Source organism: Neofelis nebulosa, chromosome 15 (assembly GCF_028018385.1).
Source record: "Neofelis nebulosa isolate mNeoNeb1 chromosome 15, mNeoNeb1.pri, whole genome shotgun sequence".
In the NCBI taxonomy this organism is placed as follows: Eukaryota; Metazoa; Chordata; class Mammalia; order Carnivora; family Felidae; genus Neofelis; species Neofelis nebulosa.
Window position 1 is genome coordinate 30,573,738 of NC_080796.1, and position 25,940 is coordinate 30,599,677.

A 25,940-nucleotide genomic window follows, 5' to 3' on the forward strand; every position below is an offset into this window, starting at 1 on the left:
GCAGCTTTCCACAAGGAACTTGATGACAGCTGTGCCTGTCGGGAAAACCAAAGCCTCATTTTTCTGTCTTCAGAAGCATCTGAGGACTGTGATACTTGCCACCACTTAACAAGGTGGGGTTGTAAGGGCGGCCGTGTCGAGGCTGGTTATTTCTTCCCTTACAGAGAATTCCAGAATTTCATAATTCTTGCGCTGCCTCTAGGCAAATGGCAGGTGGTACTTGTTGTTGACTGCACAGGACCAAGGCTGAGAGTCATCTCAAACAACAACTAAAACAAATTAGGAGTTGAATGCTCATTGCCTCTCTTAATGCTTTTTGTATTATTAAATTACTAAATTTTTTGCATTATGCTTTTGTATTGCTAAAAGAATGACATAGTTATTATTAATAACATAATTACTTGAGAGGACCCTGTAAGATTAAAGCAACTCCAGTAATGAAAATAGCTACCATTTTTAACACCTTGTCTCCGTTACATTTTTCATTTCTCGCAATAACCCTTTGCAGTAATCAGGAAAATGCTGAGATGCTAAGATAGATGCTAAGATAGACTTACCCAGTAAGTAGTGGAGTTGGAAGTCAGGAGACTGAGTCTGTTCTCAAATGTGTTATTAAGTAGCTGTGTGGCCTTAGGTAAGTCAGTTTACCTCTCTGGGCTTCTGTTGCCTTCCTAGAGAAAGGAAGAGCAAGTTAGACTTACAGATGGTACAGGTCCCTTCTTGCTCTGAGTGTTTCGTTGAATTTTATTGCTCTCTTTCATCAATGATTGATCTAGTTCTTATTTGGAGTCTTTGTTTTTGTTGTTCTTAAGCTGCATAACTTTCTCATTATCCAACTCTCGACTTGTCATACAGAGATGGTTTCCCTGACCAATCCTGCTGAAATAGCCTGTCCATTCTCCTCCCCTCGTTATTACAAACTCTAAACACCTTAGCATGGTACATACAGTTGCCACAAATTGGCCCCCATTTTCTCCTCCAGAACCCAGAAAATGATCAATAAATCTTTGTTGATTGAACTAATGAATGAATATATCCAATGTGTTACAAGTTCTTTTGATTCTGCCACAGAAAACTCCAGTTTTGTGCTGTTCAGTGTGGCTGTTCACATGTGGCTATTTACATTTAAATTAACTAAAATTAAAAGTTCAGTTCCTGACTCTCACTAGCCACATTTCAAGTATTCAAGAGCCACATGTGGTTAGTGGCTGGTGTTATGGACAGTGCCGAACAGCAATTCCATCACTGTAGAAAGTTCTATTGGACAGTGCTGGTCTAAATACTGGCCCGTCCTCTCTAACCCTACTGTGATAGTTCACCTGGATTCTTATGTCTCAGCCTCTCGGTTGGGCTGATCGTAGTCTCCTTCCTCACTAGTCCATTCTCCACTCCGCCTGATTCATTGAGTTCATTTCACGAAGTAGCAGATACTTAGGAAGGACCTTCTACATGCCAAGTCTTCACAGGAGACCGAGTTGCTCACGAGACAGACCTAGTCCTGACTCAATGAACTTCCAGCCTAGAGATCCAGTGTGTGTGTGTCATTCCCATGCTTAAAAACCATTGTTGGGTCCTCTCTACCAAAGCACCTTAGAGCGTTCCCAGAGTGCTGGGCTCTGGAGGGCACGACTGAGAGACTCAACTGTATTCTCAGGAGGGGGCTAACCGAAACAACAGTTCCTGTGTGTGTGTGGAGGGTGTGTGTGTATGTGTGTGGTGTGTGTGATGTGTGTGGTGTGTGTGTGGTGTGTAGTGTGTGTGGGGTGTGTGTGTGTGTGTGTGTGTGTGTGTGTGTGTGTGTGGCGGGAGGGCCTGGGCCCCGTGGGGTGCACTGGTACCTTCCGGCCCCTGAGGTGGAGGGCCTCCCTCACACCAGGGCTCCTGTTTCAGCTCGCCCTGGTCACCTCTCCCATACCTTCTGGAGGCGGGCCTCACCCCTATCCTTACTGCTGTCTCCTCTTCTCAGCGAGCCCAGTCACACCCCAGGGTTTTCACACAGACCCTTCCCTCAGTGGGGTTTCCTCCTCGTCCTTTTCACCTGACCAATTCCCATTCGTCCTCCCAGGCCCATTTCTAACGTCCCTTTCTGTGAAGCCTTTCCCAGCCACCCAAGAGGAGTCAGGGGTTGTCCTTCCTGTGCGCCCACAGTGACCTGCTGTTAGGTCTAGTGCAGCACTTACGGTGTTTACCCTACTAGCTGTTTATATACGCCTCCCTCCAGCTGAGCTGCAGTCCTCCAGATGAAGAACTTCTTGTTCATCATGGTGGCTCTGCTGCCTGAAATAGAGGAGGCCCCTCGTAAATGACTGGGGACGGATGATTAGTGAATGATGCCTGGAAGAATAAATGAGTGAATACATGTATGAAAATTGTGAAAGTGCCCGGCCTGTCTGCAGTTCCCCAGTGAGACTGCACTGGTTCTAGAACTTCTAAATGGAATAAAAAGACCATAACTGTCTACTTACTCTTATCAAAGAGAAGATGTTAATTTTCTTAACATTCTTATTTTCAACCTACTCTAAATGTTGCCCTTTTTTTCCCCATAGGCTAGATTTTTTAAAAATTTTCTGACCCCTTGTCTCCTCAAGGATCAAATGCTTCCTTTCTAAAGGCATGTATCCCAGCATGTCCTTTCTTCTTTTTAATTATTATTTTTTAATTTTCTTAATGCTTATTTATTCTTGAGAGATAGAGACAGAGCAGGGGAGGGGCAAAGAGAGGGGGAGACACAGAATCTGAAGCAGGCTCCGGGCTCCGAGCTGTCAGCACAGAGCCTGACATGGGACTCGAACTCAAAAACCATGAGGTTGTGACCTGAGCAGAAGTTGGACACCCAACCGACTGAGCCACCCAGGAGCCCCCGCATGTTCTTTCTTCCGATTGGAGATCGCGCTGTGCTACTTACGGGCTCCTCCTCACCCGCAGGGTCAGGACTCCTGTCAAAACTGCTGTACACACAATATACAATTTCTTCAATAAACATTGTTACACCACTAGGTGAGTGTTTCAGAAACTAATCAGAAACAGGCCTAACATTTCTTAACTTTTCCAAACCCTTAAAAACATAATCAAGGGGGTGCCTGGGTGGCTCAGTCGGTTAAGTGAATGACTCTTGGTTTGGGCTCAGATCATGATCTCACCGTTCGTGAGCTCAAGCCCTGCATCTGGCTCCACAGCTGGCAGCACGGAGCCTGCTTAGGATTCTCTCTCTCTGCCTCTCCCCTACTCATGCTATCTCCATCTCTCTCAAAATGAATAAATAAACTTAAAAAAAACAACAACATTGGGGCACCTGGGTGACTCAGTCGATTAAGCGTCGGACTTTGGCTCAGGTCATGATCTTGAGGTTTGTGAGTTTGAGTCCCACCCCAGGCTCTGTGCTGACCGCTCAGAACCTGGAGCCTGCTTTAGATTCTGTGTGTCTCTCTCTGCCCCTCCCCTGCTCTCTCTTTCTCTCTTTCTCAAAAAGGAATAAACATTAAAAAAACAAGCATACAAACAAACAAAACTCCACAATCAAACCCAAGAGAGTTCCACAGAGGTTCCCTTCCAGGTGCCCTGGGTGTGACCCTTGATTCACCCAACCGCTTTGTTATTTCTTCAGAGGAAGGGAAAAGGCGTCCCCTAAAGCCCCTCAGCAAGCCAGTTCATCAAATGAAATATTGATTAACCCATTCAACTACCTCACAGACTTTCTGAGATTCAAATAGCTTTTCCTGCTATTTCAGGATATTTTAAGTAAGTGGATTAACCTCCCTCACATCTGCTTCTCCAGATGATTCTGCAGACACATCATCCTAAGAAGGGAAGCTGTCTTTACCAAAAGTATACAGACCTGGCTTTCTTGCTTTCCCCAGGGGTTTGAGCTCCATGCCTTTTATTATAGACTGGGGAAGAAAAATTAGGTTGGGATGCATCTCTAATCACCATTCCTCAGCGTTTCTTCTGTTAAATTTGCTACTGTCAATTACACAAGAAAAAAATTTCATCATTAGAAAATCCTAGTTGCTAAATTCTTTTTTAGTAACTTAATCAGCAATACTCAGAGGCTAAGCTGCATCTAGCCCTTGCTGTATCCAAGATTTTGTTACAATTCCTAGACTCGTTAGATTATTTTCTGGTAAGCTCCTGTTCTGATTTTAGAAATGATTCAGTAATGTGCATAGCTGTGACCAAGTCTACATAAAAGGTGTCAGATATGCGTGCGTGCATGTGTGCATGTGTGTGTGTGTGATATCCTCGGGGTTTCAGTAGATATTAAACCACAACCAGGTAAGGGAGCTTTTGTAAAAAATAAAAGCTTGCCAGAGACTCAGGACTTCCCAACTTTCGAGGTCTCTTCTTTTATGACTCCATAGTAACTGTTTGTGTGGCTCATGTGACAGCAAGCGTGAAATGATTAAATATAATCCATCCCTGGGCTGTTGCACTTTAGGTGAGTATTGAATGGCTGTGGTTGTCTTAGTCTGTTGGAATTGCTCTAACAGCATACCATAGACTGGATGGCTTATAAATAACAGAAATGTATTTTTTCACTGTTCCGGAGGCTGGGAGTCTGAGACCAGGGTGCAAGCATGGTCAGGTCCTGCTCTGGGTTGCAGATTTCTCCTCATGGTGGAAAAAGCAGAGAGAGGAAGCAAGCTTTCTCATGATTTTCATGGGTTCCATCCTTTTCAAGGGATCCTATCTCATTCTCATTGCCTCCAAAAGGCCTCATCCTAACACCATCACATTGAAGGGTAGGGTTTCAACATATGAATTTGTCTGTGACAGTGGTTGGCTACCCAAGAGTCTTTCCCCTCCTTCTTTACACACAAAGTCCACTTCCAGTAAAGAGACCAGTGACTCTCCCAGTTGCATTACAGGCAGCATAGGCAGTGACCCTATCCTGACCCATAATATTAAAGGAAAACTTGCTAGAGGTGGGGTATATATTCTGGAAAAGATTTCCCTCTATTTTATTTTTTTTTTGAAAAGAGAGAACTCTAATGGGATGAGCTTTCTCCCTGTCTTTCTTTGGATTTGTAGTATGAAGACAAAGAATGACAGATAAGTCAATCTGGAATCCTGACAACCTTGTTACTGTATTAATTATGCCTAGAAACAGCTCCCTGTTTAAGCCAGTAGTTAGTTAGATATTCTGTTTACCATATCAGATGATTCGATGGATTGTGGTGTTACAAAGACAGTTTATGTCTATGTCTTTGTAACATTGCAGGAAATCTATATTCAGTTGTAGTTTACTCTTCCCTTCACAAGCAAAGAGGTATTTATTCTTTTTTTTCCTCATTACACGGAAGGCCAAAGAAAGAATACAAGGAGCAGGGCACCAAGACATAAAGAACATCAAGTGGTGAGTCTGGAAAATCACAGGACCATCAGCAAATAGGCTGGCAACTCAACAAAGTGAATAGCCAGTATTCTGCCATGCATTAGAACAAATCAAGTTCTCCTTCATGACTTAGAAAGGTTGTGTACAAAAGGAAGATCGGATAAGAGCATAAACAAAGACCAAAGACCCTGAAGATGGTAAGAGTCCAGAAGCAAGAAAGCAATTGCCCAGGGGAGAGAGACCACAGTGGGATGCTAACTGTAGGCGAAGAAGGGGATCAATGGAATCCAGAAAAAGAGAAACTTGAGGTCTACATCAGACCACTGCCTTCTCTCAACTAAGCTCAGTAATTACTGGGTTTCGGTAATTCTCAACTAAATTTTTACTTTTCTTGTAAAGACCCAAGGTAAAGTGCTCCTCAGCATATTGCTGTAAATAGATACTGGATATGTGTGGGTCTGCTTTGATTGTTGAAATAAAGATTCTGGTGCTCTTTCGTCAGATTTTTCTATCAAGGTGAACACCTTTTGGGGGTATTGCAATTTAGATGTTTATTAAGCACTTGTGTTAGCTGGTGGTACAATAGCTACCTCCAGAGATGATTAAACAGGCACAGCCAGGGAAGGGAAGATGGCTCCATCTGTCCACTAACGATGCCGGCAGTCCTGAGAGAGCTCCAGGCATAAGGCAATATGCCACATCCCAGTTATGGGTATCCCGTGGTGGTTTTAACAGGAACCAAGGTGCTATACTAGTCAGCTGGCCTCTAAGAATGGGACTCCTTGACCTGAGGCAACTAGAATTAAACCACTTCTCCAGAAAAGAAAAAGTGGATTCTTCGATATGGCCTACCCCTTTTCCTCACATTCATATGCCAGTTTTTTTTTTTTTTTAAGAGAACCTTGAGTTCCTAACAGGAAATGGATCCAATGCTTTGTAAAAATTCATGTGAAAACAAAACAAAACAAAACAAAACAGATGGAAAAAAAAAACCCTCAGAGCTGTGAATGAATGCGTACAAATGTCCTCATAAACTGAAGCCCATGTGAAATATGGCTGATCCAACCCATCGGGGAATAGTGAGTCTTCCCACAAGGCCCAGCTTGCTTTCGAGCTAAAGATGGAACTAGAAACTCCAATTTATATCATCTGATTCTGATCAAGGGCAGAGTCTTTTGGCCATTCTCTCAGCATTCAAAGACTGTGGTATTATTCCCCAGATAGCACACAAATGCTCCATGAGTCGCAGAGTCCCAGTGGGGATGTAAGCCTCTGGTGAAAATGGGAATTTCCATGGAAAATGTGACACAAACGCTACCTTTCGGATCTCGAATGAATCAGGTTTTACACCAGAAAGACTTTTCCCATTAAAACTGTACTTTGGGGAAGTGGCTTTCAAAGGGCTTCTGGGCTTCCTGTTGGTCCTCCAGGGCTTTCCTGGGGCCCCATGAGCTGTTCTTTTCTGTTCTGTTCTGTTCAAGTTTAAAAAGGGGAACAATGCCGAACAGTGGGAAGAGTGTGGGCTGCGGAGTCCGATCTGGGTTGAAATTGGAGGCTGCTGCTTCCTCATTGTATGATATTTTACTGGACAAATTAACTGGACAAATTAACCAGTTTCTCTGAGCTTCTACCATATACAGTTGATATGAGACAATATACGTAATGTATCTAAGGCAACACAAAGGATCAGAGTGTTAAAGCAGACTCATAAAAATAGAGACCTTGACCAGCATCAAGCTTTACTAATAATTTCAATGAAGTAAACAATCACAAAGCCCAGGTAAAGCAGCCAGGGGCCCAGGACTCATGCAAATCTTCAGGCCTTTCATGCCACATCAAGATACTCTGTTACCCAGATCAACAGAAAACCTTTAAGCCATGTACGTGGCCACATCACCTATACAGAAAAGAGCCATCATCAAGTATCTTCACATTATATTCAGATAGTTGCATAACTCATGTTACCTTTTCCCAGGACCCATGCTCGTTACATACATAGATTCCAGGTTTGCCACACATGAGCAACCCAGGCAGGACAGGTACCTCCTTCCAAAAGCATTTCATAGATAAGAACCTGCGCTAGCCATATATCATTAGTGTGTTTACATGAAGATTTGACTGTTACCTTCCTTCTTCCTTTCCCATAGGCCTCCCCCTGCTAAAGAGAGAGGAAGGATCGCAGGCTTATTGCTAAACATTTCCTGCCCAGCACCTAACCCCAGACTGGAACGTGAAAGGTGTAGCTTTTATCATATTATTTAAAATAATAACTATAATATGGTTATGTCTCTACTTCCATTTCTGCCTGACTTTCCAGGTCCTGCATAATTCAGCCTATTTCCTGCTACCACGCATCTTAGGCTTCCCTTCCCCAGCTGGTGCAATTCTCATCTCAGCCTTTTCTCCTCTTGTTCTATTCCACTGTCCTCCCCATTTCTCAAGGACAGTCATGGGCCCCTCCCTCCTGGAAAACCTCCATGCCCACTTCTGTCCTCTGGTTTTGCCCTTTTTACCATCTATAATCCATGTTCTGACACTGAACCTGGAGCATCTTATATCACACTGTTCCTTACTTTTTTATGTGTGACAATGTTCTTTCTCCAAATAGATTATAAATCCCATTAGGGCTGAGAACTCTGACTAACTTCATCTGAGTCACTTATCCCAGGAAGCATTCCTTGATCTACCTTCCCAGCAGACATGGTCTCCCTGGCACTGACCTCATCAGCACCCCACTTACCATATTACGATGTTATCATAACTTCTTATAATTTCTGATTTCATTGTTGCCTCTCTTTATGAGCAACAAGCTCCAGGAAGACAGGGTCATGCCTCTCTTGCTCACGCTTATATCCCTAGTGCTTTATATAATACCTGCCAAGGAGTAGATAATTAGTAAATATTTTTTAGAGAAACAGATTTTCCAGTAGTACAACTAATAGAGCAAGGAGCCTGTTAATTTAGACACTGAACATATTGAACATCTATGTTGGGTACTCGGAATGCACAGGTGAACATGATTTCCATCACCTGATCTCTGGACTGAGCAAGTTTGAGTGAACTTCTTTACTACCACTATCTGGGGTGTCCACATATGTACAAAATAGCTATGCAGATAGAATCAAAACCAGATCCCACCGGTTAAGCCCGATGAATGAGTGGGATGAAAGGAAGAAACCAAAGACATGTATTTCTGAAGGGGTACAGGTGCTTTCCTGAAGTCTTCCTGCTCCTGCTGGCCCTTCTTCCTCCCCAAATGGCCTTTAAATAAGATTCACCATTGACCCCAGTCCATTTGAAAATCCCATAGCAATCCTTAAATTCAGCTTTAATTAGTAGCTAGTAGATCTCTCTCTTGCCCCTCACTTCCCTGTTCCTTATGAGTGGTACGACATTTGTGTAGGCATATGCTAGGGCTCCTTTCTGGAAACTTATTTTTGACACAATCTGAGCAGCGTTCCAACTTGTTTATAACAGATTTTGGCCATGAGCATAACAAATTCAAAGCTACATGCTAATTTACTACAATGTTCAAAGCACATCATAATATATATTTAATTTTATCCATCTTTATATCACCCTATGTAATAAAAGATATCATACTGTCATTGCTTTTTTTAAATTTTTTAACGTTTATTCATCTTTGAGAGACAGAGCATGAGTGGGGAAGGGGCAGAGAGAGAGGGAGACACAGAATCCAAAGCAGGCTCCAGGCTCTGAACTGTCAGCACAGAGCCTGACGTGGGGCTTGAACTCATGAACTGTGAGATCATGACCTGAGCCGAAGTCGGACGCTCAACCGACTGAGCCACCCAGGTGCCCCGTTGCTTTTCTTAAGATAGTGCACTTCTCATGGGTTTAAGGCAAGGTCAGTCCATTCCCCAATCTTCTGAGAAAGCAGGCAAACAATGAATTTGGTGTTTATTAGTTGTATCTTATAAGTTTCTCTTAAAGAGAAACTCTGGTGGGCCAATCTCTCAACTCTTTCTGGGAAGGGGGGGTTGGAATTATGGAATGGAGGCAGACAGATTCATATACGAATTTTTACCAAGCATATAAGGTGATTTCCTTTCCTCCCTCCCTCCCTTCCTCCCTCCCTCCTTTCCATCCTTCCTTCCTTCCTTCCTTCCTTCCTTCCTTCCTTCCTTCCTTCCTTCCTCCCTTCCTTCCTTTGCTAAATTACTATTTAGTGCAGCTCAAGATGAGAAAGATTCTTCCGTTCAGGCTTTCACTTACTGAGGCTACCTTCCTGGTGTTCAACCTAAACTTGTCTGCAATATACACTGACATCACCAGCTGCCTTCATCCATACATCAGAATGACTGATTCTCTCGAAAACAACCTGCATATTGCTCCTTTTTCCTCATTTCATCTTTCTTCCCACTAATGCTCCTCTCTTTTTCTTCCCTCATGGAAGGTCACTGCCAAATCCTTTGGTACTCTCTTCAAAGACTTTCTCCATGCTCTGTCCTCCTCTGTGGTCATGTGTTAGGAATGAATTCTCTGCTCTCCCATTAAACAGGAGCTCTTTGAAGGCAGGATCTGTGTCTCATTTGCCTTAGCATCCCCACTGCCTTTAAAAGGGCCTGGAACCTGGTGAGTGTTGAGTAAATGTTTGGGTTTAATGAATATGTTGAATCAACATTGAATCAAAGAATACTTAGTGTCTGGGAGATACAAAAAGAAGTGAGTTTAATGAACCATATTTTAGCACTTCATTCATCTGCAAGAGAGGAATAAATGGCAAGAAATCTTATAGGCCACAACATCATACCCTGTGAAGCCAGGTTGATGGAGAGGCAGTAACAGCAAAGGACAATAGAAGTTTCAACTGTGCCTTATGTCGTCTCTGAGGACAATTGGACAACACTGACTTAAAGAAAAACTTAAGGGGAAAAAAACAGACAAAAGAATCCTTTCAACTGCTTTCAATTAAGCCAAGGCAACCCCCTTCCCATTTTTGAGAAGTCACATTTTTTTTCCTTCTTTCTACACCATTTAGAACTCTGACCAATGAGCCCAGATGGTTCTGTTTTCCCAAATGGATTTATGGATTTTAGTACCATATCCAACGCATGAATTTGGATTGAAAATACAAACAAAAAGAACTGTAGTTGCTTGAGAGGCCTCTTCTTCCCCCTCCCCCACCTGCTCACAGGAGGTCCGTAGCCCAGAAGTCCACGTGGAGGGGCCAACAGAGGTGTCCTGAGGAATGTAAACAACATTAAGAAACCAGAACCTCAGAGTTTTAGTGAAAGAATAGAGTTTTGGGAGGTCCCTCACCCTGATGTGCCCATGAGTCACAGCTAGCTGTACTTCTAAAAGGCCATTATTAGTTAAGGCCTGCTTGAAGTAAAATCTGTCTTATACTGTAAACTCAACGCTGCAATTCCTAAAACAGACCAGCCTGGCCTGCTTCCAGACTGCACAGCCTAAACTACAGAGAGAGTGAAGCAAACACAATTATTTTATTAGCGCCCCTCTGCGCACGGTCCTGGCCTCAGGCACTGGGCCATCTCAGACATTCCCTTAGCTCATCCTCAGGACACAGACGTTTGCCTGATGTATAAGTTGTTGGCATGAGCACGTAAAATTCCTCAGAGGAAAGATGCAGGCATATTATTTGACACAAATCATTATGCCTTATACACAGAAATAGGATTGGAAAACTTCAGTGAGTGTGGTTTGCCTTCTTTCTGATGTCCTCAATTTCTCGTCAGGAGCTTAAAGGGGATTTTCAAACTGTTTGGTATCAGCATTTCCAGATTCTCTTTCTCTTCTAGAAAGGTATCCTTTTGGATGCAATAAGTAATGACAACAGCTGCACTTAATGAATCCCCACCTTGTGTCAGGCTCTGTAGCAAAGCCCTTTAGATGAGTTACCTCCATATTAGTCTGTTAGGGTTTCCATAACAAAAGCCACAGCCTGGGTGGCTTAAGCAACAGAAATCAATTTTCTGACAGTTTTGGCAGCTAGAAGTCTAAGACCAAGGTGCTAGAAAATCTGGTTTATTTTGAGGCCTCTCTTCCTGGCTTGCAGACGTCCACCTTCTCACTGGGTCCCCACAGGGCTTTTCCTCTGTGCACCCAAGGAGACAGAAAGAGATCTCTAGAGTCTCTTCCTCTTTTTATAAAGGCACAGTTCCTATTGGGTTAAGGCCTAACCCTACGACCTCATTTTAACTTGATTACCTCCTTATAGGCCGACTTCAAATAGTCAAAAATAGGGTTAGAGTTTCACCATACGAATTTGCTGGGGGGGGTGGGGGGGCACAATTCTGTTCATAACAACCCCACTGAGTCCACACTACGAGCTCAGGAAGTCAGGGGCATTCTCTCATTTTTATTGTCTAGTAAACTGAAGGTTAAGTAATTTGTCCAAGGTCTCACTGCCAATAAATAAGTTGTTGTTGGTGGTGTTGCTTTTTTTACAGAAGGCGAAATGTTGATATGGAAAGCTCATTGGTATGAATGCAGGGTTGCTTATAGAAACATCTGAAAGGAACAAGCAGGTGAAACGAGAGCAGGGAAGTGAATTCATGGCAGGTCTATTCAGTGAGGTAAGTCACTGTGCTGAGCTCTGGGGACACAGACAAGAAGACATGGTCACTGTCTTCCCGGAGCTCACTGTCACAGCAGCAGTGAAGGGAGTCTTCCTTCCCAGGCCCTGATCTGGGTAAAACTGGGGAACAAGAAAATGTCCCTTTGGGCCCCTTCCTTGTCTGAGAGACCCTTCTGGTCCCCCTTTGGTCCCACTGTCCTTAGAGGCTCCCCTTTGTGTCCATCTGTGACCTGGTAGCTAGCACCACAGATTACGTAAGGTCTTCAATGGTGGTGACTCGTTTCTTAATGTTCTTCCTTTACTCCCACCCCTATCCAGAACTTTTTTTTTTTAATATTTCTTCCATTAAAACCTCTTTGCTCCAAGTCCCATTCTCTAGAGGCAGGTCTCTTAGCTAGGAAAGGAAAGGTCATAGCTCATTTGTTAATTCTCCTGGGTAGTGTGCCGACATTTTATTGGTGGCCTCTAGAGAACTAGGAACTTGTGACACAAATTTCAGGCACCATGGCAGGCAGCACAGTGGAAATTTTTGTGAGGGTAGGTAGGTCTGTCTGTGGATATCAAACTCACAGTGAGTGAGACATCATCCACCCTGGGCTTTTCACAAATAAAGCTATTCCTGCTACTGCACAGAACTGTGCTAAAGGGTGTGTCACAGACCCTGTCAATGCTTCACTCACATCGCTTAGACCTCACATTTCAGAATGAGGAAGGCCACGCTGTTTCTGGTTGCCTGCCAAGGACATCCCTGGGAGTCGCCCTCAATCAAGGACTCTCCAGAGATGGAGTATAAATACCTCAGTTCTCTCATCCCCTGGGTGGGATCATTCTGAGACATGTGTTTTACTCCGTGACTCACATTTCCCTGTGGAGTTTTAGTCGCTCACTGTGAGAAATAGCATAATAACATACCTACTACTGGCTGCCTTCCCTTCTCTGGATCACTTCTCTACTGCCGAATGGCAAATGATGTTTCCTGTGTTTCACAAATCAGCTGTTAGCACTGAAGTCCTTTTCTTACTGTCAGCTTCTGGAGAGACCCAAGTTGACACAGGAGTGCAGCTGGCCAGCGTGTGCAGGGCTGGCTCTCTCATGACGCCGTGCGGTTGGCAGCTCTCTACTCCTCCCTCCTCTGTATGGCTGTGGAAAGGGGGCAGAGAGCCCACAAGAGCGCTGGTCTGCCCATGGAGGTGTCTGGAGAGGGCAGACCCGGATTATGGTGTTTCCTTAACCATAGACCCTAATTCTCTGAGTGGGATCTTAACTAGGGTTGGCTCTGTGGGGGCATGTACAGGGCCCTGGGAATTGATCTGTTTCAATAGAATGCCTGGGGTTTGGAGTCAGAAAGGCCTTGTTTGGATTCCAGCTCTACCACATATGAGCCATGCAGCTAAACTTCTCTGTATCTTAGTTTCCTCATCTATAAAATGGGATAATAATTACTCTCTCAAAGGATTGTTCCAAGGATGACAGTAAGAGCTAATCAGGCTCCAAGGGGCTTACATGAAGTTAATGTAACTCAAAATAATCTTAGGAGGGTGTATCACAGTTCTCTTATCCAAAACCCTTGGAACCAGATGAGTTTTGGAATTCAGAATTCAGATGTCATAAAGATAACAGGATGCACGTAACATATATGGCAGAAGCCCCATCAGGGTCTAAGGGAGTCCTCTAGACTCAGTCACAATATTTCTGCACCAAAAATAGGAAGATCTATACTGTGTGGTAATGCACATGAAAGTATCATTTTAGAATTGCAGATAAAGGATTATGTCCCAGAGAAGTTAAGCCACTTGCTCAAGATCACACACTAGGATTCGAGCCCCAAAGACTAGTGCCAGAGTCCCTGCTCTAACCACTATATGGCACTGCCTCCAGTAATGAAACCCTCTCATCAGAATGAAGGGAATAAGAGACTTGTATCTGATTCATAAGGTAGGTGAGAGCTGCTTTTTATTAATATCATAAATAAATTTATATAGATTATTTCTCCTAGAAACAAAATTAAAGATATGGTCTCATTTGAAACATTAATGCTATAAAATATCAGGCAACAAAACATAATAGCTACCATTTCTTGAAAATCTACTGAATAATTTACATATATCCATCTCATTTAACCCCCATAAGAACTCTAGAGATAGGTTTCATTAGGATCACCAATTTTATAGATGGGGTTGACTAGCTTACCCAAGGTGCCACTGAAATAAGTGGCCAGGCAAGAGATCCAGTCTGGGACTGTTGATGCCTGTGCCCCTTCCATACATTGCCCCAGTGGGCAGGTATGTGCTGCTGACCATCATTGTGTGGTTTGCCTAAGGTCACAGGAGAGCCAGCGTCCAGAGCATTGACCACTCTGGACTTCCTACCTTGGAAGGTCTTGGAGTGATTGACTTCTGGGGTGGAAAGTGCCACAGCTCAATATAATTTCTTTTTGCTGCCCACTCTTGCCACTCGGAGAAAAGAACAGTACCTACTGTTCCCTAAAAAATGCAAGGGAATTGATTGGAAAGAATTTTATCTTATTCCAATCCTGTCCATAGTGTTGTACCATTCTATATTTAGATAAATGCCTTGCAGAGCCAAAGAGACAATAAAAACAAGCTAACAAGGTACTAGACTCATGCCGGGAAACAGTAAGAAGCTGCAAATTCTCTTTGCCCAGAGAATGACTATTAGAAAACAAGAGACAATAAAAACAAGCAATCTGTGTGCTTTAAAGTCTGGGGCATCTCATACTCTTGGGGCAGTTGAAAAAGGATGAGGCAAACAGGGTCCTCTTCTGCCTTTATGGAAATGAGACTTGAAGAGGGGGAACCTTTTCAAGTTTTAGTCCAAATGACTTGTAAAGTCAGGAAAGAACATCAGTGGAGAAGTCATGGGCTTGCTGGAGGCATCGCCTCAATGCTACTACCCTACAGACCAAATTTGAACCCTCACATTTCAAAAAGATGAAAATGAGTTTGAAAGATAACTGAGGTTCATTCATTCATGGGTCTGAAGGTTTGATATGTTATCAAGGTCCAAGCTCCTCATTCCCCATGAGAACCCTACTCTGGGCTCTTCCAGAAGGTTGTAATTCTTCCATTATTTAAAGCAGCATGTTGTGATAATTAACTGTCTCCCACCACAGTTATTTGTACATGTCTTTTTTTAAAATTTTTTAGTAAGTTATAAACTCTTTGAGGGTAGAGAACAATCCCTAGTTATTTTATAGCCTTTCTGGAGGCTAACATGGCATCTACTAAACTGCGATTTTTAAGTGGACCTCTGTTGCTCAAAGCCTTTTTCAGGCATATCTTTGACTAGTTGGGGTCAATAAGTATTTTCTTTTCCAGTCCCAGAAAAGCATCACATTTTTGGACTGTATCTAATCCCTTTTCATTTCATTCTCAAACACACCAAATCTTGCCTGAGCATATCTATCTCACTAAACACAGTAAGTGACAACCAGGATCTGGAGACAAAAAGCTTGTCTGGCACCTGGCCTACCTTATAAATTATACCAGCAACAGATTTACCAAATTCTTTCCCCTCTCTTCCATGGGTCTCCATCTTCCCAGCCTTCCATATCAGTGTCTGAGCCACCCACCATCCAACTACAGTCAACACAATGTATTTTAGGTTTCTCTGCCATTAACCCCTCACCTCAAAGTGCCAATTTCTAAATTCACTGGAGTAATTAACACTAGCTTGATATAATAAATAAACCCTAGGATGTCAGGGACCTAACCTAACATAATGCTAACATAAAATAAGCTTGTTCTTTGCAAAGTAGGTGTTGCTGGTGACAGAGATGGAGAAGGTACATACCCTCTCCTAAAATTCTCACTCCAGGAGTGACACACAGCAGTCATATTCTATTGTTTCCATGTCACATGTCCACACCTACATGCAAGAACACCCTTATAGGTGTTATTGCCACCAGAGTCTAATAATCATCATAGCTAGAATATATTACGCATCTTCATTTTGCAAATTATATACTTTAATTATCTCATCTAATATGCACAACAATGCTAAAAAGTAGGAATTATCATCATTATTTTAGAGATAAAAATACATAAATATATCACTAAGCCTTAGTGCCTATACACACACATACACACATACACACACACACACACACACACACACACAATACTGGGGCTCAAAGGGGATAAATAACTTGTTCAAAGTCACATAGCAAGTGGCAGGTCAAGATGTGAACCCAGTCTTGTAGGACACTCAAGCCCTTTTCCCTTCTTTTGTATCATGTAGCAAGAAATACATAGATCTGCTTTGAGACTGGTCACTGGAAAGGATTAGGGACAATGACTCAAGCTGGACCTTGAAAAGTAAGCATTTGGCCAGCCAGAGAGTGTGGCAGACTGATGGAAGCCATAATATGTGCAAAGGTACTGAGGCCTGAATGAGCGTGGTAGGTCTATGGAAGACTAATCTTAGAAATAATTATGATGTTTAGATGGTATTTACCCAAGTTCCTAGAAATACCCAAATCATGTCCTCAACCTTAGCTACCCCTCTTCAAAATTCCACTGAGGGAGCTATCTACCTATAGAACAATTGTAAAGAAAAGCAAAGTAAGTCCTGTTCACAGCTGAAGTTGGGCTCCTACACCATTTATCCACACACCTATTGATGCAGAGCCTTTGTAGGTTGGGCTAGGGCAAGCACCTGAGTAAGCCTGAATGCTCAGAGCAGGAACACCTTTTCTCCCCATAAGCCCAAACCCAACTTCAGGATTTCACCACATCTCATCTGCCATCAATGGAGATAGAAAACCAAACAGGTAAAAATGCTTGATGATGGAAGGTGAGACCCACAGGTTAGCTGGACATGTCCCAAGCAGAAAGGCCCTGGCTTTCTCCCCATTTATGCCATTTGGAAGCAGAAAGGAGAGCTAGATCTAATAACTGCTTCTTTAGCACAGGTGAGAAAGGTACCGGAGAGCAGCAGAGAGAGCTATACCTTTGTACATGACCTTTTTGTCTAAATCAACTGTACTGAGGTATAATTCACATAGAACAATATATACTTACTTTAAGTGTAAGTTTGAGGAGTTTTGAAACATATAACCGCACATGTAACCTCCACGATCAAGATACAGATAATTTCTATCACCCAACCCCACCAAAAATTCCTTCATGCTTTTTTTTATTCCATGGCCCCCACCCCAAGCCCCAAGCAATCACAGATATATTTTCTGTTACCATAGATTAGATTTGCCTGGGTTTAAGGGTTTCATATAAATTGAGTCACATAGGGGGTGCCTGGATGGCTCAGTCGATTAATCAACCCTCGATTTTGGTTCAAATCACGATCTCATGGTTGTGAAATTGAGCCCGGCATTGGGCTCCATGCCCTCTCTCCCTCTCTTTCTGCCCCTCCCCCACTCTCCTCTCTAAAAAAATAAATAAGTAAACAAACAAACAAAAACAAATATTAAAAAAATGTTTTTAATTGAATCATATAGTATGAACTCTTTGGGCTCTGACTTCTGTTCAACAGAATGTTTCACGAGTCATTCATCTTGTTGTGTGTATCATAATTTTTGTTCCTTCTTATTCCTGAGTAGTATTCCATTGTATGGATACACTACAGTTCATCTATCCATTCACCTACTGATAGACATTCAAGTTGTTTCCAGGTTTTGGCTATTATGAATAAAACTGCTATGAGCACTTGTGTATAAGTCTTTGTGTGGACATTGTGCACGAACTTTTAATGAATAGCCCATGATCTTTTAATGGACTTACTGGGAAACATGGTCCAGTGTCCTAGAATGTCACTGATCTATAGCAACTCTGTCCATAGGTAGGAAAGAGGGAGGAGGGATAAGAAGCATGATGAAAGAGCATCCCCTCTCTTCTACAAACTTAAAGCACATAGCTCGATAACATCCATGGGTAATGCATAGTACATCCATTTTATCTTACATATTTCTCTCCCATTTTCCCTCACTTGTTTTCTTCTTGTACTTTCTATTTCATTTCATTCTTCCTTCAATTTTTAAAAATAAATGTTTAGTTTTGAGCCCTGGAAAACATAACATTTTCTCATCACAAGACCTACTACCCTCATAAATGACTTTGATGTTTCATTTTATTATTAAATATGGATCTACTTTAAATAATCTTCAGTTTATTGGAAGAGTCATCACCAAAACATGGCCAATTGCATCTTTAGCTACTCCTCTCCTACCCCAATTGTGAGGCCTGAATCTGCCAGGGGAATATGTCATTTTCCATACAGTCTGCTGTTTTAGGTCCTAAAAGAGTGAAAGGTCTTAGCACCTCCCGTAGCTCTGTCCACCTTCCAAATACGAAATAAATCAACAAATAGGGTCTGACCCATTATAGAAGGGGAATAGAAACAAATGAGCAAGCAAAGCAAACAGAAACAACCCATATGAACAATGGTGGTTACAGTAGGAAACATAAGTAGAAAAATACAAACAAGCATGATATATAATGGCATAAATAGACCGATGTCAAAAACTGGTGGATTGTGGGCCGATTAGAGCCCACAGACATATTTTGTTTGGTTTGCAATGCTTAAATACAATTCATCCAATATTTAAAAGTCTGAAAAGTTCACAAAAAAAATCTGCATGCACAAAAAATCAAAATATCTGGCAACTAGGCTCCTGCTGCCGCTTCACGAAAATCTCCGGGAGCTGAGCCTCAGCTGCTCCCGTTGGCTGAGCACACTGTGCGCTCTCTGCATTCACTTCACTCCTACAGGTGCCCCGCTTGGCCCTTGTAGGCATTTCAGTCTGCAACCCTTGAGTTAAGGCACCATCTCTAGTCACGAAGAGGAAGAGGTTACGAGTCACACTTCACTCACAGGACAGGTACTATCAGAGGTGGAGACAACATATGAGGTAAACGACCACATTCCAGGACAGGAATTCTTAACTTCTGATGCCTTATTCAGACACTTTCACTTCCTCCATTCCTCCTCAATGACACAACACAATGTTTAGGCCCAGGGGCTCCTGCCTCCCTCTAAGATGACCACTCGGCGTGGCTCCCATAGCATCTCTCCTGCTCCCCAGCAACCGGGTCACTGGGCTAGGAAAGCAGGACCCCCAGCCTGGTGCCCACTGCTCAGAGGCCTATACATGAGGTGGCTCTGCTCCTTCCTCTCAGCTAAGTCTGCCTCCACGACAAGAAACTGAGAGCCTGGAACTTCCCAAACTGCTCTGTAATTTCATAGTAATTTTACATAGAAGGTTCTAATAAGTTCTGTAATGATCCTACTTGAAGCTGGGTTTTGTTTTCTTTTTTTTCTGCTAAGCTCCAGATTTATCCATCCAGTTGTCTGTGAGATATCTCTACCTCTCGCCTGCACAATTATTTCAATCAAAACTTTTCCAAATCTACACTTGTAATCTTCCTTTGCCACCTTCCCAGGACAAAATATGTTGTGCCCTGTGTTTCCTTTTTATATCTTGTCAACCACTCAAACCTTGGAATCATTCTAGGCTTCTCTCTCTTCCACCTACTTCCCTCCATCCAAGAAATCACTGAACCAATTACAAACCACCTCCTTGCTATCTATATCTTTTCTTCCTCATCTTCATTGTAACCAGCCTCATCCAAACTCTCACACAGAATATTCCAGTAGTCTCTTTTAAAAATTTTTTGTAATGTTTACTTTTGAGACAGAGCATGAGCGGAGAAGGGGTAGAAAGAGAGGGAGACACAGAATCCAAAGCAGGCTCCAGGCTCTGAGCTGTCAGCACAGAGCCTGACATGGGGCTCGAACTCACGAGCCGTGAGATCACGACCTGATCCGAGGTCGGATGCCCAACCTATTGAGCCACCCAGGTGCCCCAGAATATTCTAATAGTCTCTTAGGCCAGTCATGCCTACTCTATCCCACCAGGTCCTAAACATAGGCAGTCAGAGTGATTTCTAAAACAGAAGGAAGTCTGATCATATTACTCTTCAGCTTAAGTCCTTTATTGGGCTTGCTATTTGCATGATGGATTCTGCCCAAAGTACTTTCTCAGTGACTGGTTTCTGGCCTAGCTCTCAAGACTTAAATTGTCCAATATGGTGACCATTAACCACATGTTGCTATTGAGCACTTGAAACAGTGCTAATCCAAATTGAGGGGGGGCTATAAATATAAAATACATATCAGATTTCAAAGGGTAGTAAGACAAAAAAGAATGTAAAATATCTTATTAATAACTTTTATATCGAGTACATGTAAAAGAATATTTTGCATATGCTGGGCTAGCAACATATTATTAAAATTAATTGTATCTGTTTCTTTTGATATCTTCCAATGTGGCTAGTAGAAAACTTAAAATTACATTGTGGTTCACATTATCTTCTAGATGTTTTCCTCACCATGTCTTTCTACCCTTCATCTTTTCCACCTGGTACTCTGCTAACATCAGGCATGCCAAATGACTAACAAAGCAGGCCACAGTATTCTATAATCTTATACAGTTCATTTTAAATGAAAATTAGAATGCCCTTGAACTATCACAGCTCATTCCACCTGTGGTGGTTTAAAAATATATGCACAGTCTCCTTTCAAAAGGTAGACTCTAATTTTTCTCCCTGCATTTTGGACTGTACTTAGTGACATGCTTCTATGAATGAATAGAATAAAGCCAAAGTGTCACATGTGTTATAAAAGGCATTCTCTTTCCTCCATTCCCTCTCTCTCACATCATTCACCCTGAGTGCAGCCAGCTGCCACATCTCTTTCTAGAGAATCACACAGGCCTATGGAGAGTTCCACATGACGAGGTACTGAGGCATCCTGCCAAGCATCTTGGATCCCCTGGCCAGCCCTAGTCAAGCCTTCAGAGGACGACAGTTCCAGCCAATGTCTTCATGATAATTTCATGAGAGATCCTGAGCCAAAGCCACCCAGTTAAGCAGGTCCCAAATTTCTAAATCACAGAAACTGTAAGGTAATTAATGTTAGCTGTCTTCAGCAGATGAGTTTTGGAATAATTTGTTACACAGCAAGAAATAACTAATACACTACTCGCACCCCACATACCCTCCCCACTCCCACATTAGGAAAGGAAAATAAGAAAAGAAGTTGTTAAGAGCTCACACTTAGGTTTCACTTACTTAGATATCAAGATTTGGTTCAAAATCATCCCCTCTGTGAAGACTTTCCTAACAAACCCCAGCCAATTCTCATATGTCTATACTAATATTTTTAATTTAGAAAATTCTGTGTACATTTTGAAATCAGAGTTTTAACTAAAGACATATGTTCTGTTTTTAATTTAAAAATAAAATTTTTTCAGGGGCCTCTGGGTGACTCAGTTGGTTAATCATCCGACCTTGGCTCAGATCATGATCTCGCTGTTCCCGAATTCAAGCCTGGTGTCGGGCTCTGTACTGACAGCTCAGAGCCTGGAGCCTGTTTCAGATTCTGTGTCTCCTTCTCTCTCTCCGCCGCTCATGATCTGTCTCTCTCTTTCAAAAATAAATAAACATTAAAAAACATTTTTTAAAAATAAAAAATAAAAATAAATAAATATATATATTTTTCCCTCAGGCGCCTGGGTGGCTCAGTCAGTTGAGTGACTGACTCTTGATTTTGGCTCTGGTCATGATCTCAGGGTCATAGGATCAATCCCTGGTCAGGCTTTGCACTGAGCATGGAGACTGCTTGGGATTCTCCGATCTCTCTCTCTCTCTCTCTCTCTCTCTCTCTCTCCCTCTGCATCTCTGCCCTGCTCACGCTCTCTCTCTTTCTTAAAAAAAAAAAAAAAAATATTTATTTTGAGAGAGAAAGAGAGAGTGGGGGGTAGGGGCAGAGAGAGAGAGAGTAAATAGAGAATCCTAAGCAGGCTCTAGTTAGCACCCAACGTGGGGCATGATCTCACAAACCATGAGATCATGACCTGAGCCAAAATCAAGAGTTGGACAACCAACTGAGCCACCCAAGCATCCCCAAAATAAATTTTTTTTCTGAATACAAAAGTGATAAATACACATAGTAGAAATTTTGCAATAGTCTAAAAAGAAGAGAATTTAAATTACCTAAAATGTGATCTCACTGAGGAAAACACTATTAATATTTTTAATATCCATTTTTGCATATATTTTTTACATAAATAGGGTTATTTTGCACATGCAGCTTTTCATCCTCTTTTTCTCATGCAGTGACCTCATTTCTCAGTTCCATGACCTCCTCACTTTAGTTACTGACTCCAGGGTCAAGCTGTAGTTTGAACACTTGCTACTGAAAGTGTGGTTCGTGGACCAGCTACACTGGCAACAAATGAGAGCTTATTAGAAATGCAAAATCCATCATGATCTCACTTCAGGACATTTGTACTTGCTCTCCCTTTGTCTATAAGGCTAATCTCCCAGTTACTCGCTGGGCTCATTCCCTCACTGCATTCTGGTCTCTGCTCCAATGCTGTCTGCAGAGAAAAGCCATTCCTGACTATCCCACCTGAGGTTGCATTCTGGTTCCACTCTGTTCCCTTACTCTGCTTTACTTTCTTCAAGTATTACCATCACTTGATGTTATTTTAGATGTATTCATTTTTTTATTTCCTGCCACAAATATTTTTGGAACCTCCACTATGTGTCAGGCACTGTCCTTCCTACAAGCTTTGGGAACACAGAAGGGAGCAAAATACACCCTACATCCTGCACTCTAATGTAAGCATCCTATATAGATATGTTGTTAGCTATTATTTCATGTTTCTTTACTTATTCATCCCTTCAGAAGAGGCCCAATCCTCACCATCAACAGAAGGCTCCATGCCAGGTCCCATGACTTAAACCCACCCTGAACAGTCCAGCTTCTCTTTAGAGGGAATTTTTCAATGTGCTTTTGTGCTGTGTTGAGCTAAGATTAACTTGGTTGTTTGAAACTCCATGAATTGTCCCGATACAATTTCCCTGCAGTGGAAATTTCCCTTACTTGTTGTAAGCCTCCAGCTACATAGCGAGTCTTATTCCTGTGCAATTTATCTAAGTTCAAAGGGGTTCCCAAAATGGGACCAAAAATTTTATCATCATCATCATAATTGTCGTTGTCATCACCATCAGCAGCAGCAGCAGCTACAGCAGCAGCAGGGTTAGGCCTGATAAAAATTTCCAAAGACAGAGTTTATCTTTAGTGCCTTCTTACTTCATCTGGTACCTCCTTCTTACCCTCCTGCACATCTAGGTTCCATTTCTTGGAGGCCTGGCCCTCAACTGGTTATCATGTATTCCCTCCTAAGGTGGCAAGGTGCACCTCAGTGGGAAGGGCTTGGAGACCACAAAGCGGGGTGGGTGAGGAACACTAATAGCTTATTATGCACCAGGCTCCCCTTATCCCCACACAATCCTCTCAATGTGTGAGGAAAACACAACCTAGAAGGACATACTTTGTCCATCATTTTCCAGATGAGAAAACTGAGGCTTAAGGAGATTACGTAACCCTCCCACATCACCATCTCCCACTGGATGGTCTGAAGTCAGCTCTGCCTTCCAATCCTCCTGAGCCTCAAAAATTCAAAGGAGCACATTTCTGATGATGGATTATCTAAAGCCCAGGATGGAGGGCGTTTTTTAAAAAACGGGCAGAGGTGGGAGCAAGTGATGTAGGTATTGATGACACAGGGTCCATGCAGCCAGACTTCTCAATTACAGGTGCACCAAAATGCAGAGACAGACCATATCTCAGGTAGTGCCTGCACTGATGGCTTCATCCGGCAGAAGTGCAATGGCAAGGCCCAAAGTGGAGGAATTATACTCATTTAAACCTGAAGGATTAAGATTACAACCTACAGTCCAGGAAAAGCACACCTACGTGATTATATTTACAGGAACCAGATTTTCTAATAGGGGATGAGAGAAGAGGTAACCAGTTTTTGCCCCTTTATAAAATCACAGGGGCGCCTGGGTGGCTTCGTCCGTTAAGCATCTGACTTCAGCTCAGGTCATGATCTCACAGTTTGTGCGTTTGAGCCCCGCATTGGGCTCTGTGCTGACAGCTCGGAGCCTGGAGCCTGCTTCAGATTCTGTGTCTTCCTCTCTCTCTGCCCCTCCCCTGCTCATGCCCTGTCTCTCTCTCTCAAAAATGAATGTTAAAAAAAAAGCATTTAAAACTGCAGTATCCCCCTCTAAAATCATCAACAGAAGTATCATCACCATAATTTTATAGTTGAGTAGGAAATTACCATTTCTAAGAGGGATTTCTAAATTCAGCAGTGTTCGCATGTCTTCATTCCCCTCCAGAATGGTTAAATGAAAATGAACAGCTTTAGCATAGAACAGAATGTGTAATAAAATATTAAGTAAGCTTTTCAGGCAGATATATTTTGTTTAGAAATCCCCGTCTTGATCCCTAAAATTAACTAAGGCAAGGGATCAAAATATAACGGATCTCATAGCATAAGCATGTTTACAGGAGCATATAGCATGCGATGAGATCTCTGATGGCCCAAGGAACTTAGGGCTCCTCTTTCTACATGGGGTTCACAGGGCAGAGAGGCTTCCAATACATGTCCTGTCATTAGAATGGGCAGGAATAGGACTGGATGATGAGCAGTCCCTCTCTGAACATTTGAACATCATCAAACAAAACATTTATTGAGCTCCTACTCTGTGCCAAGTACTGCACTACTGACAGGTAGGATGTGGTTTGATGGGTAAAATAAGATGTACACTCGGAAAATTAAATAGTTCTTGTGAGTATAAATACGTGTGTTAATAATTAACACCTTCTGTTTGTGAATGTCACAGGATAATATTTTGATATATTAAATGATATGTTTTCCCTTCTCAGTAATTCTTGTTACCTGTGAACCTTTTCCCACACAGGATTTCTTGGCACACTGCCTCAGGGATGGGATTAGACTACAGAACAAAGGAGGCAAATTCTTGCCTTTTGAATTTCAAAACCTGAAATCTTGGTAAAAACAATATGTTTGGGAGAAAAATAGATCTGGAAATGGTTATAGTTTTTTTTTCTAATCCTAAGATAAGATAAAACTGGGGGGTGGGGGGTGGGGAATGGCAGGGAGAGTAAAAGCAGAAAAGGTAGACACTTGAATGGGTCACTAAGCAGAGGCTTATGTTTGTCTCCTCTGCCCTGACCTCATTGGACTGAGTTCCTGGTCTAGAGGAGACACAATAGATAGTCCAGGAAACTGGGCAAATCCCTCATTTTGTGAGGGCGATCTGTGGCCAGCACCCAGCCTCTCATTTCTGGCTGCTGCCTCCAGGCTCAGGGAAAGCCTCACAGACCCCAGGCCCTTAGGGTCACTTACCCCGCATTTTGGGGACACGGCAGAGACTGCCTGGCTGAGGACGTGTATCTAGATGAAGAGGACCCAAAACAGCCTGCAAGTTACCCCCATATGCCCATGGAGTTCAGGGACAGAACAAAATATTTTCCAAGTGCCCAAGAGGAATAGATGGGATAGACTCAGAACTGAAAGATCTTGTGGCCCGGGGCTGGGAGGACACAGTGGTAACTTGTGTGGGACACAGTCACTGTAGTGTGATGTGAGCAGCACAGCAGATGGCAGCATGGACTGATAAGAAACCCTGAGGACTGGTTATCTACCCCCCAACTTTCTCTCCCCATCCCATGCTAATGCACTCTGACAGCTCCCTAGATCTGTACAAATACATCAGGTTCATGATTCCTCCTGATAAATATCCATCCCAGAAAAGAAGCCCTCTTGGGTTCTCTCTCACAAACCCAGCCCCATCTACACATCCACGCTTAACCAGCTTCCTTCAGAAAAATTCTCACAGGGTTCAACTATACTCCTGACACGGTAGGCACATTTTTTTTTCATTCTTAAGAAATAAAGAGAAGACCAGGCAACATATCCTGTGTAACAGCCCATGAGACATCGCAAGAGAAGAGTAGGTCTACAGTGATCCTAGGTTCCTGATACCTACAATATCTCCCTTCTTAGCTCAGATTCTAAATCTAGAACCTGAGCAGAATGGTGGGGAAAGTGTTTTCCAAGCTCTCCTTTCCTTGTCAGCCTTCTAAGTTGTCCCTTTTCCCACTTTTGTGATGCCTGGTGTCCAGTGC

General features: G+C 42.7%; 1 protein-coding gene across 1 annotated transcript in view; it reads right to left on the bottom strand.

The window, feature by feature from the left end:
• Positions 1-597: 597 nt before the first annotated feature.
• Positions 598-25,940, bottom strand: part of TSEN15 (tRNA splicing endonuclease subunit 15) — a 72,575-nt gene continuing 47,232 nt past the window's right edge. The window contains exons 4-5 of the mRNA XM_058701032.1: positions 2,181-2,277; positions 598-671 (exon numbers count right to left, since the gene is read on the bottom strand). Coding sequence (XP_058557015.1) covers positions 2,202-2,277 — 76 coding nt within the window. The 3' untranslated portion in view covers positions 598-671; positions 2,181-2,201. The remainder of the gene's footprint in view (positions 672-2,180; positions 2,278-25,940) is intronic.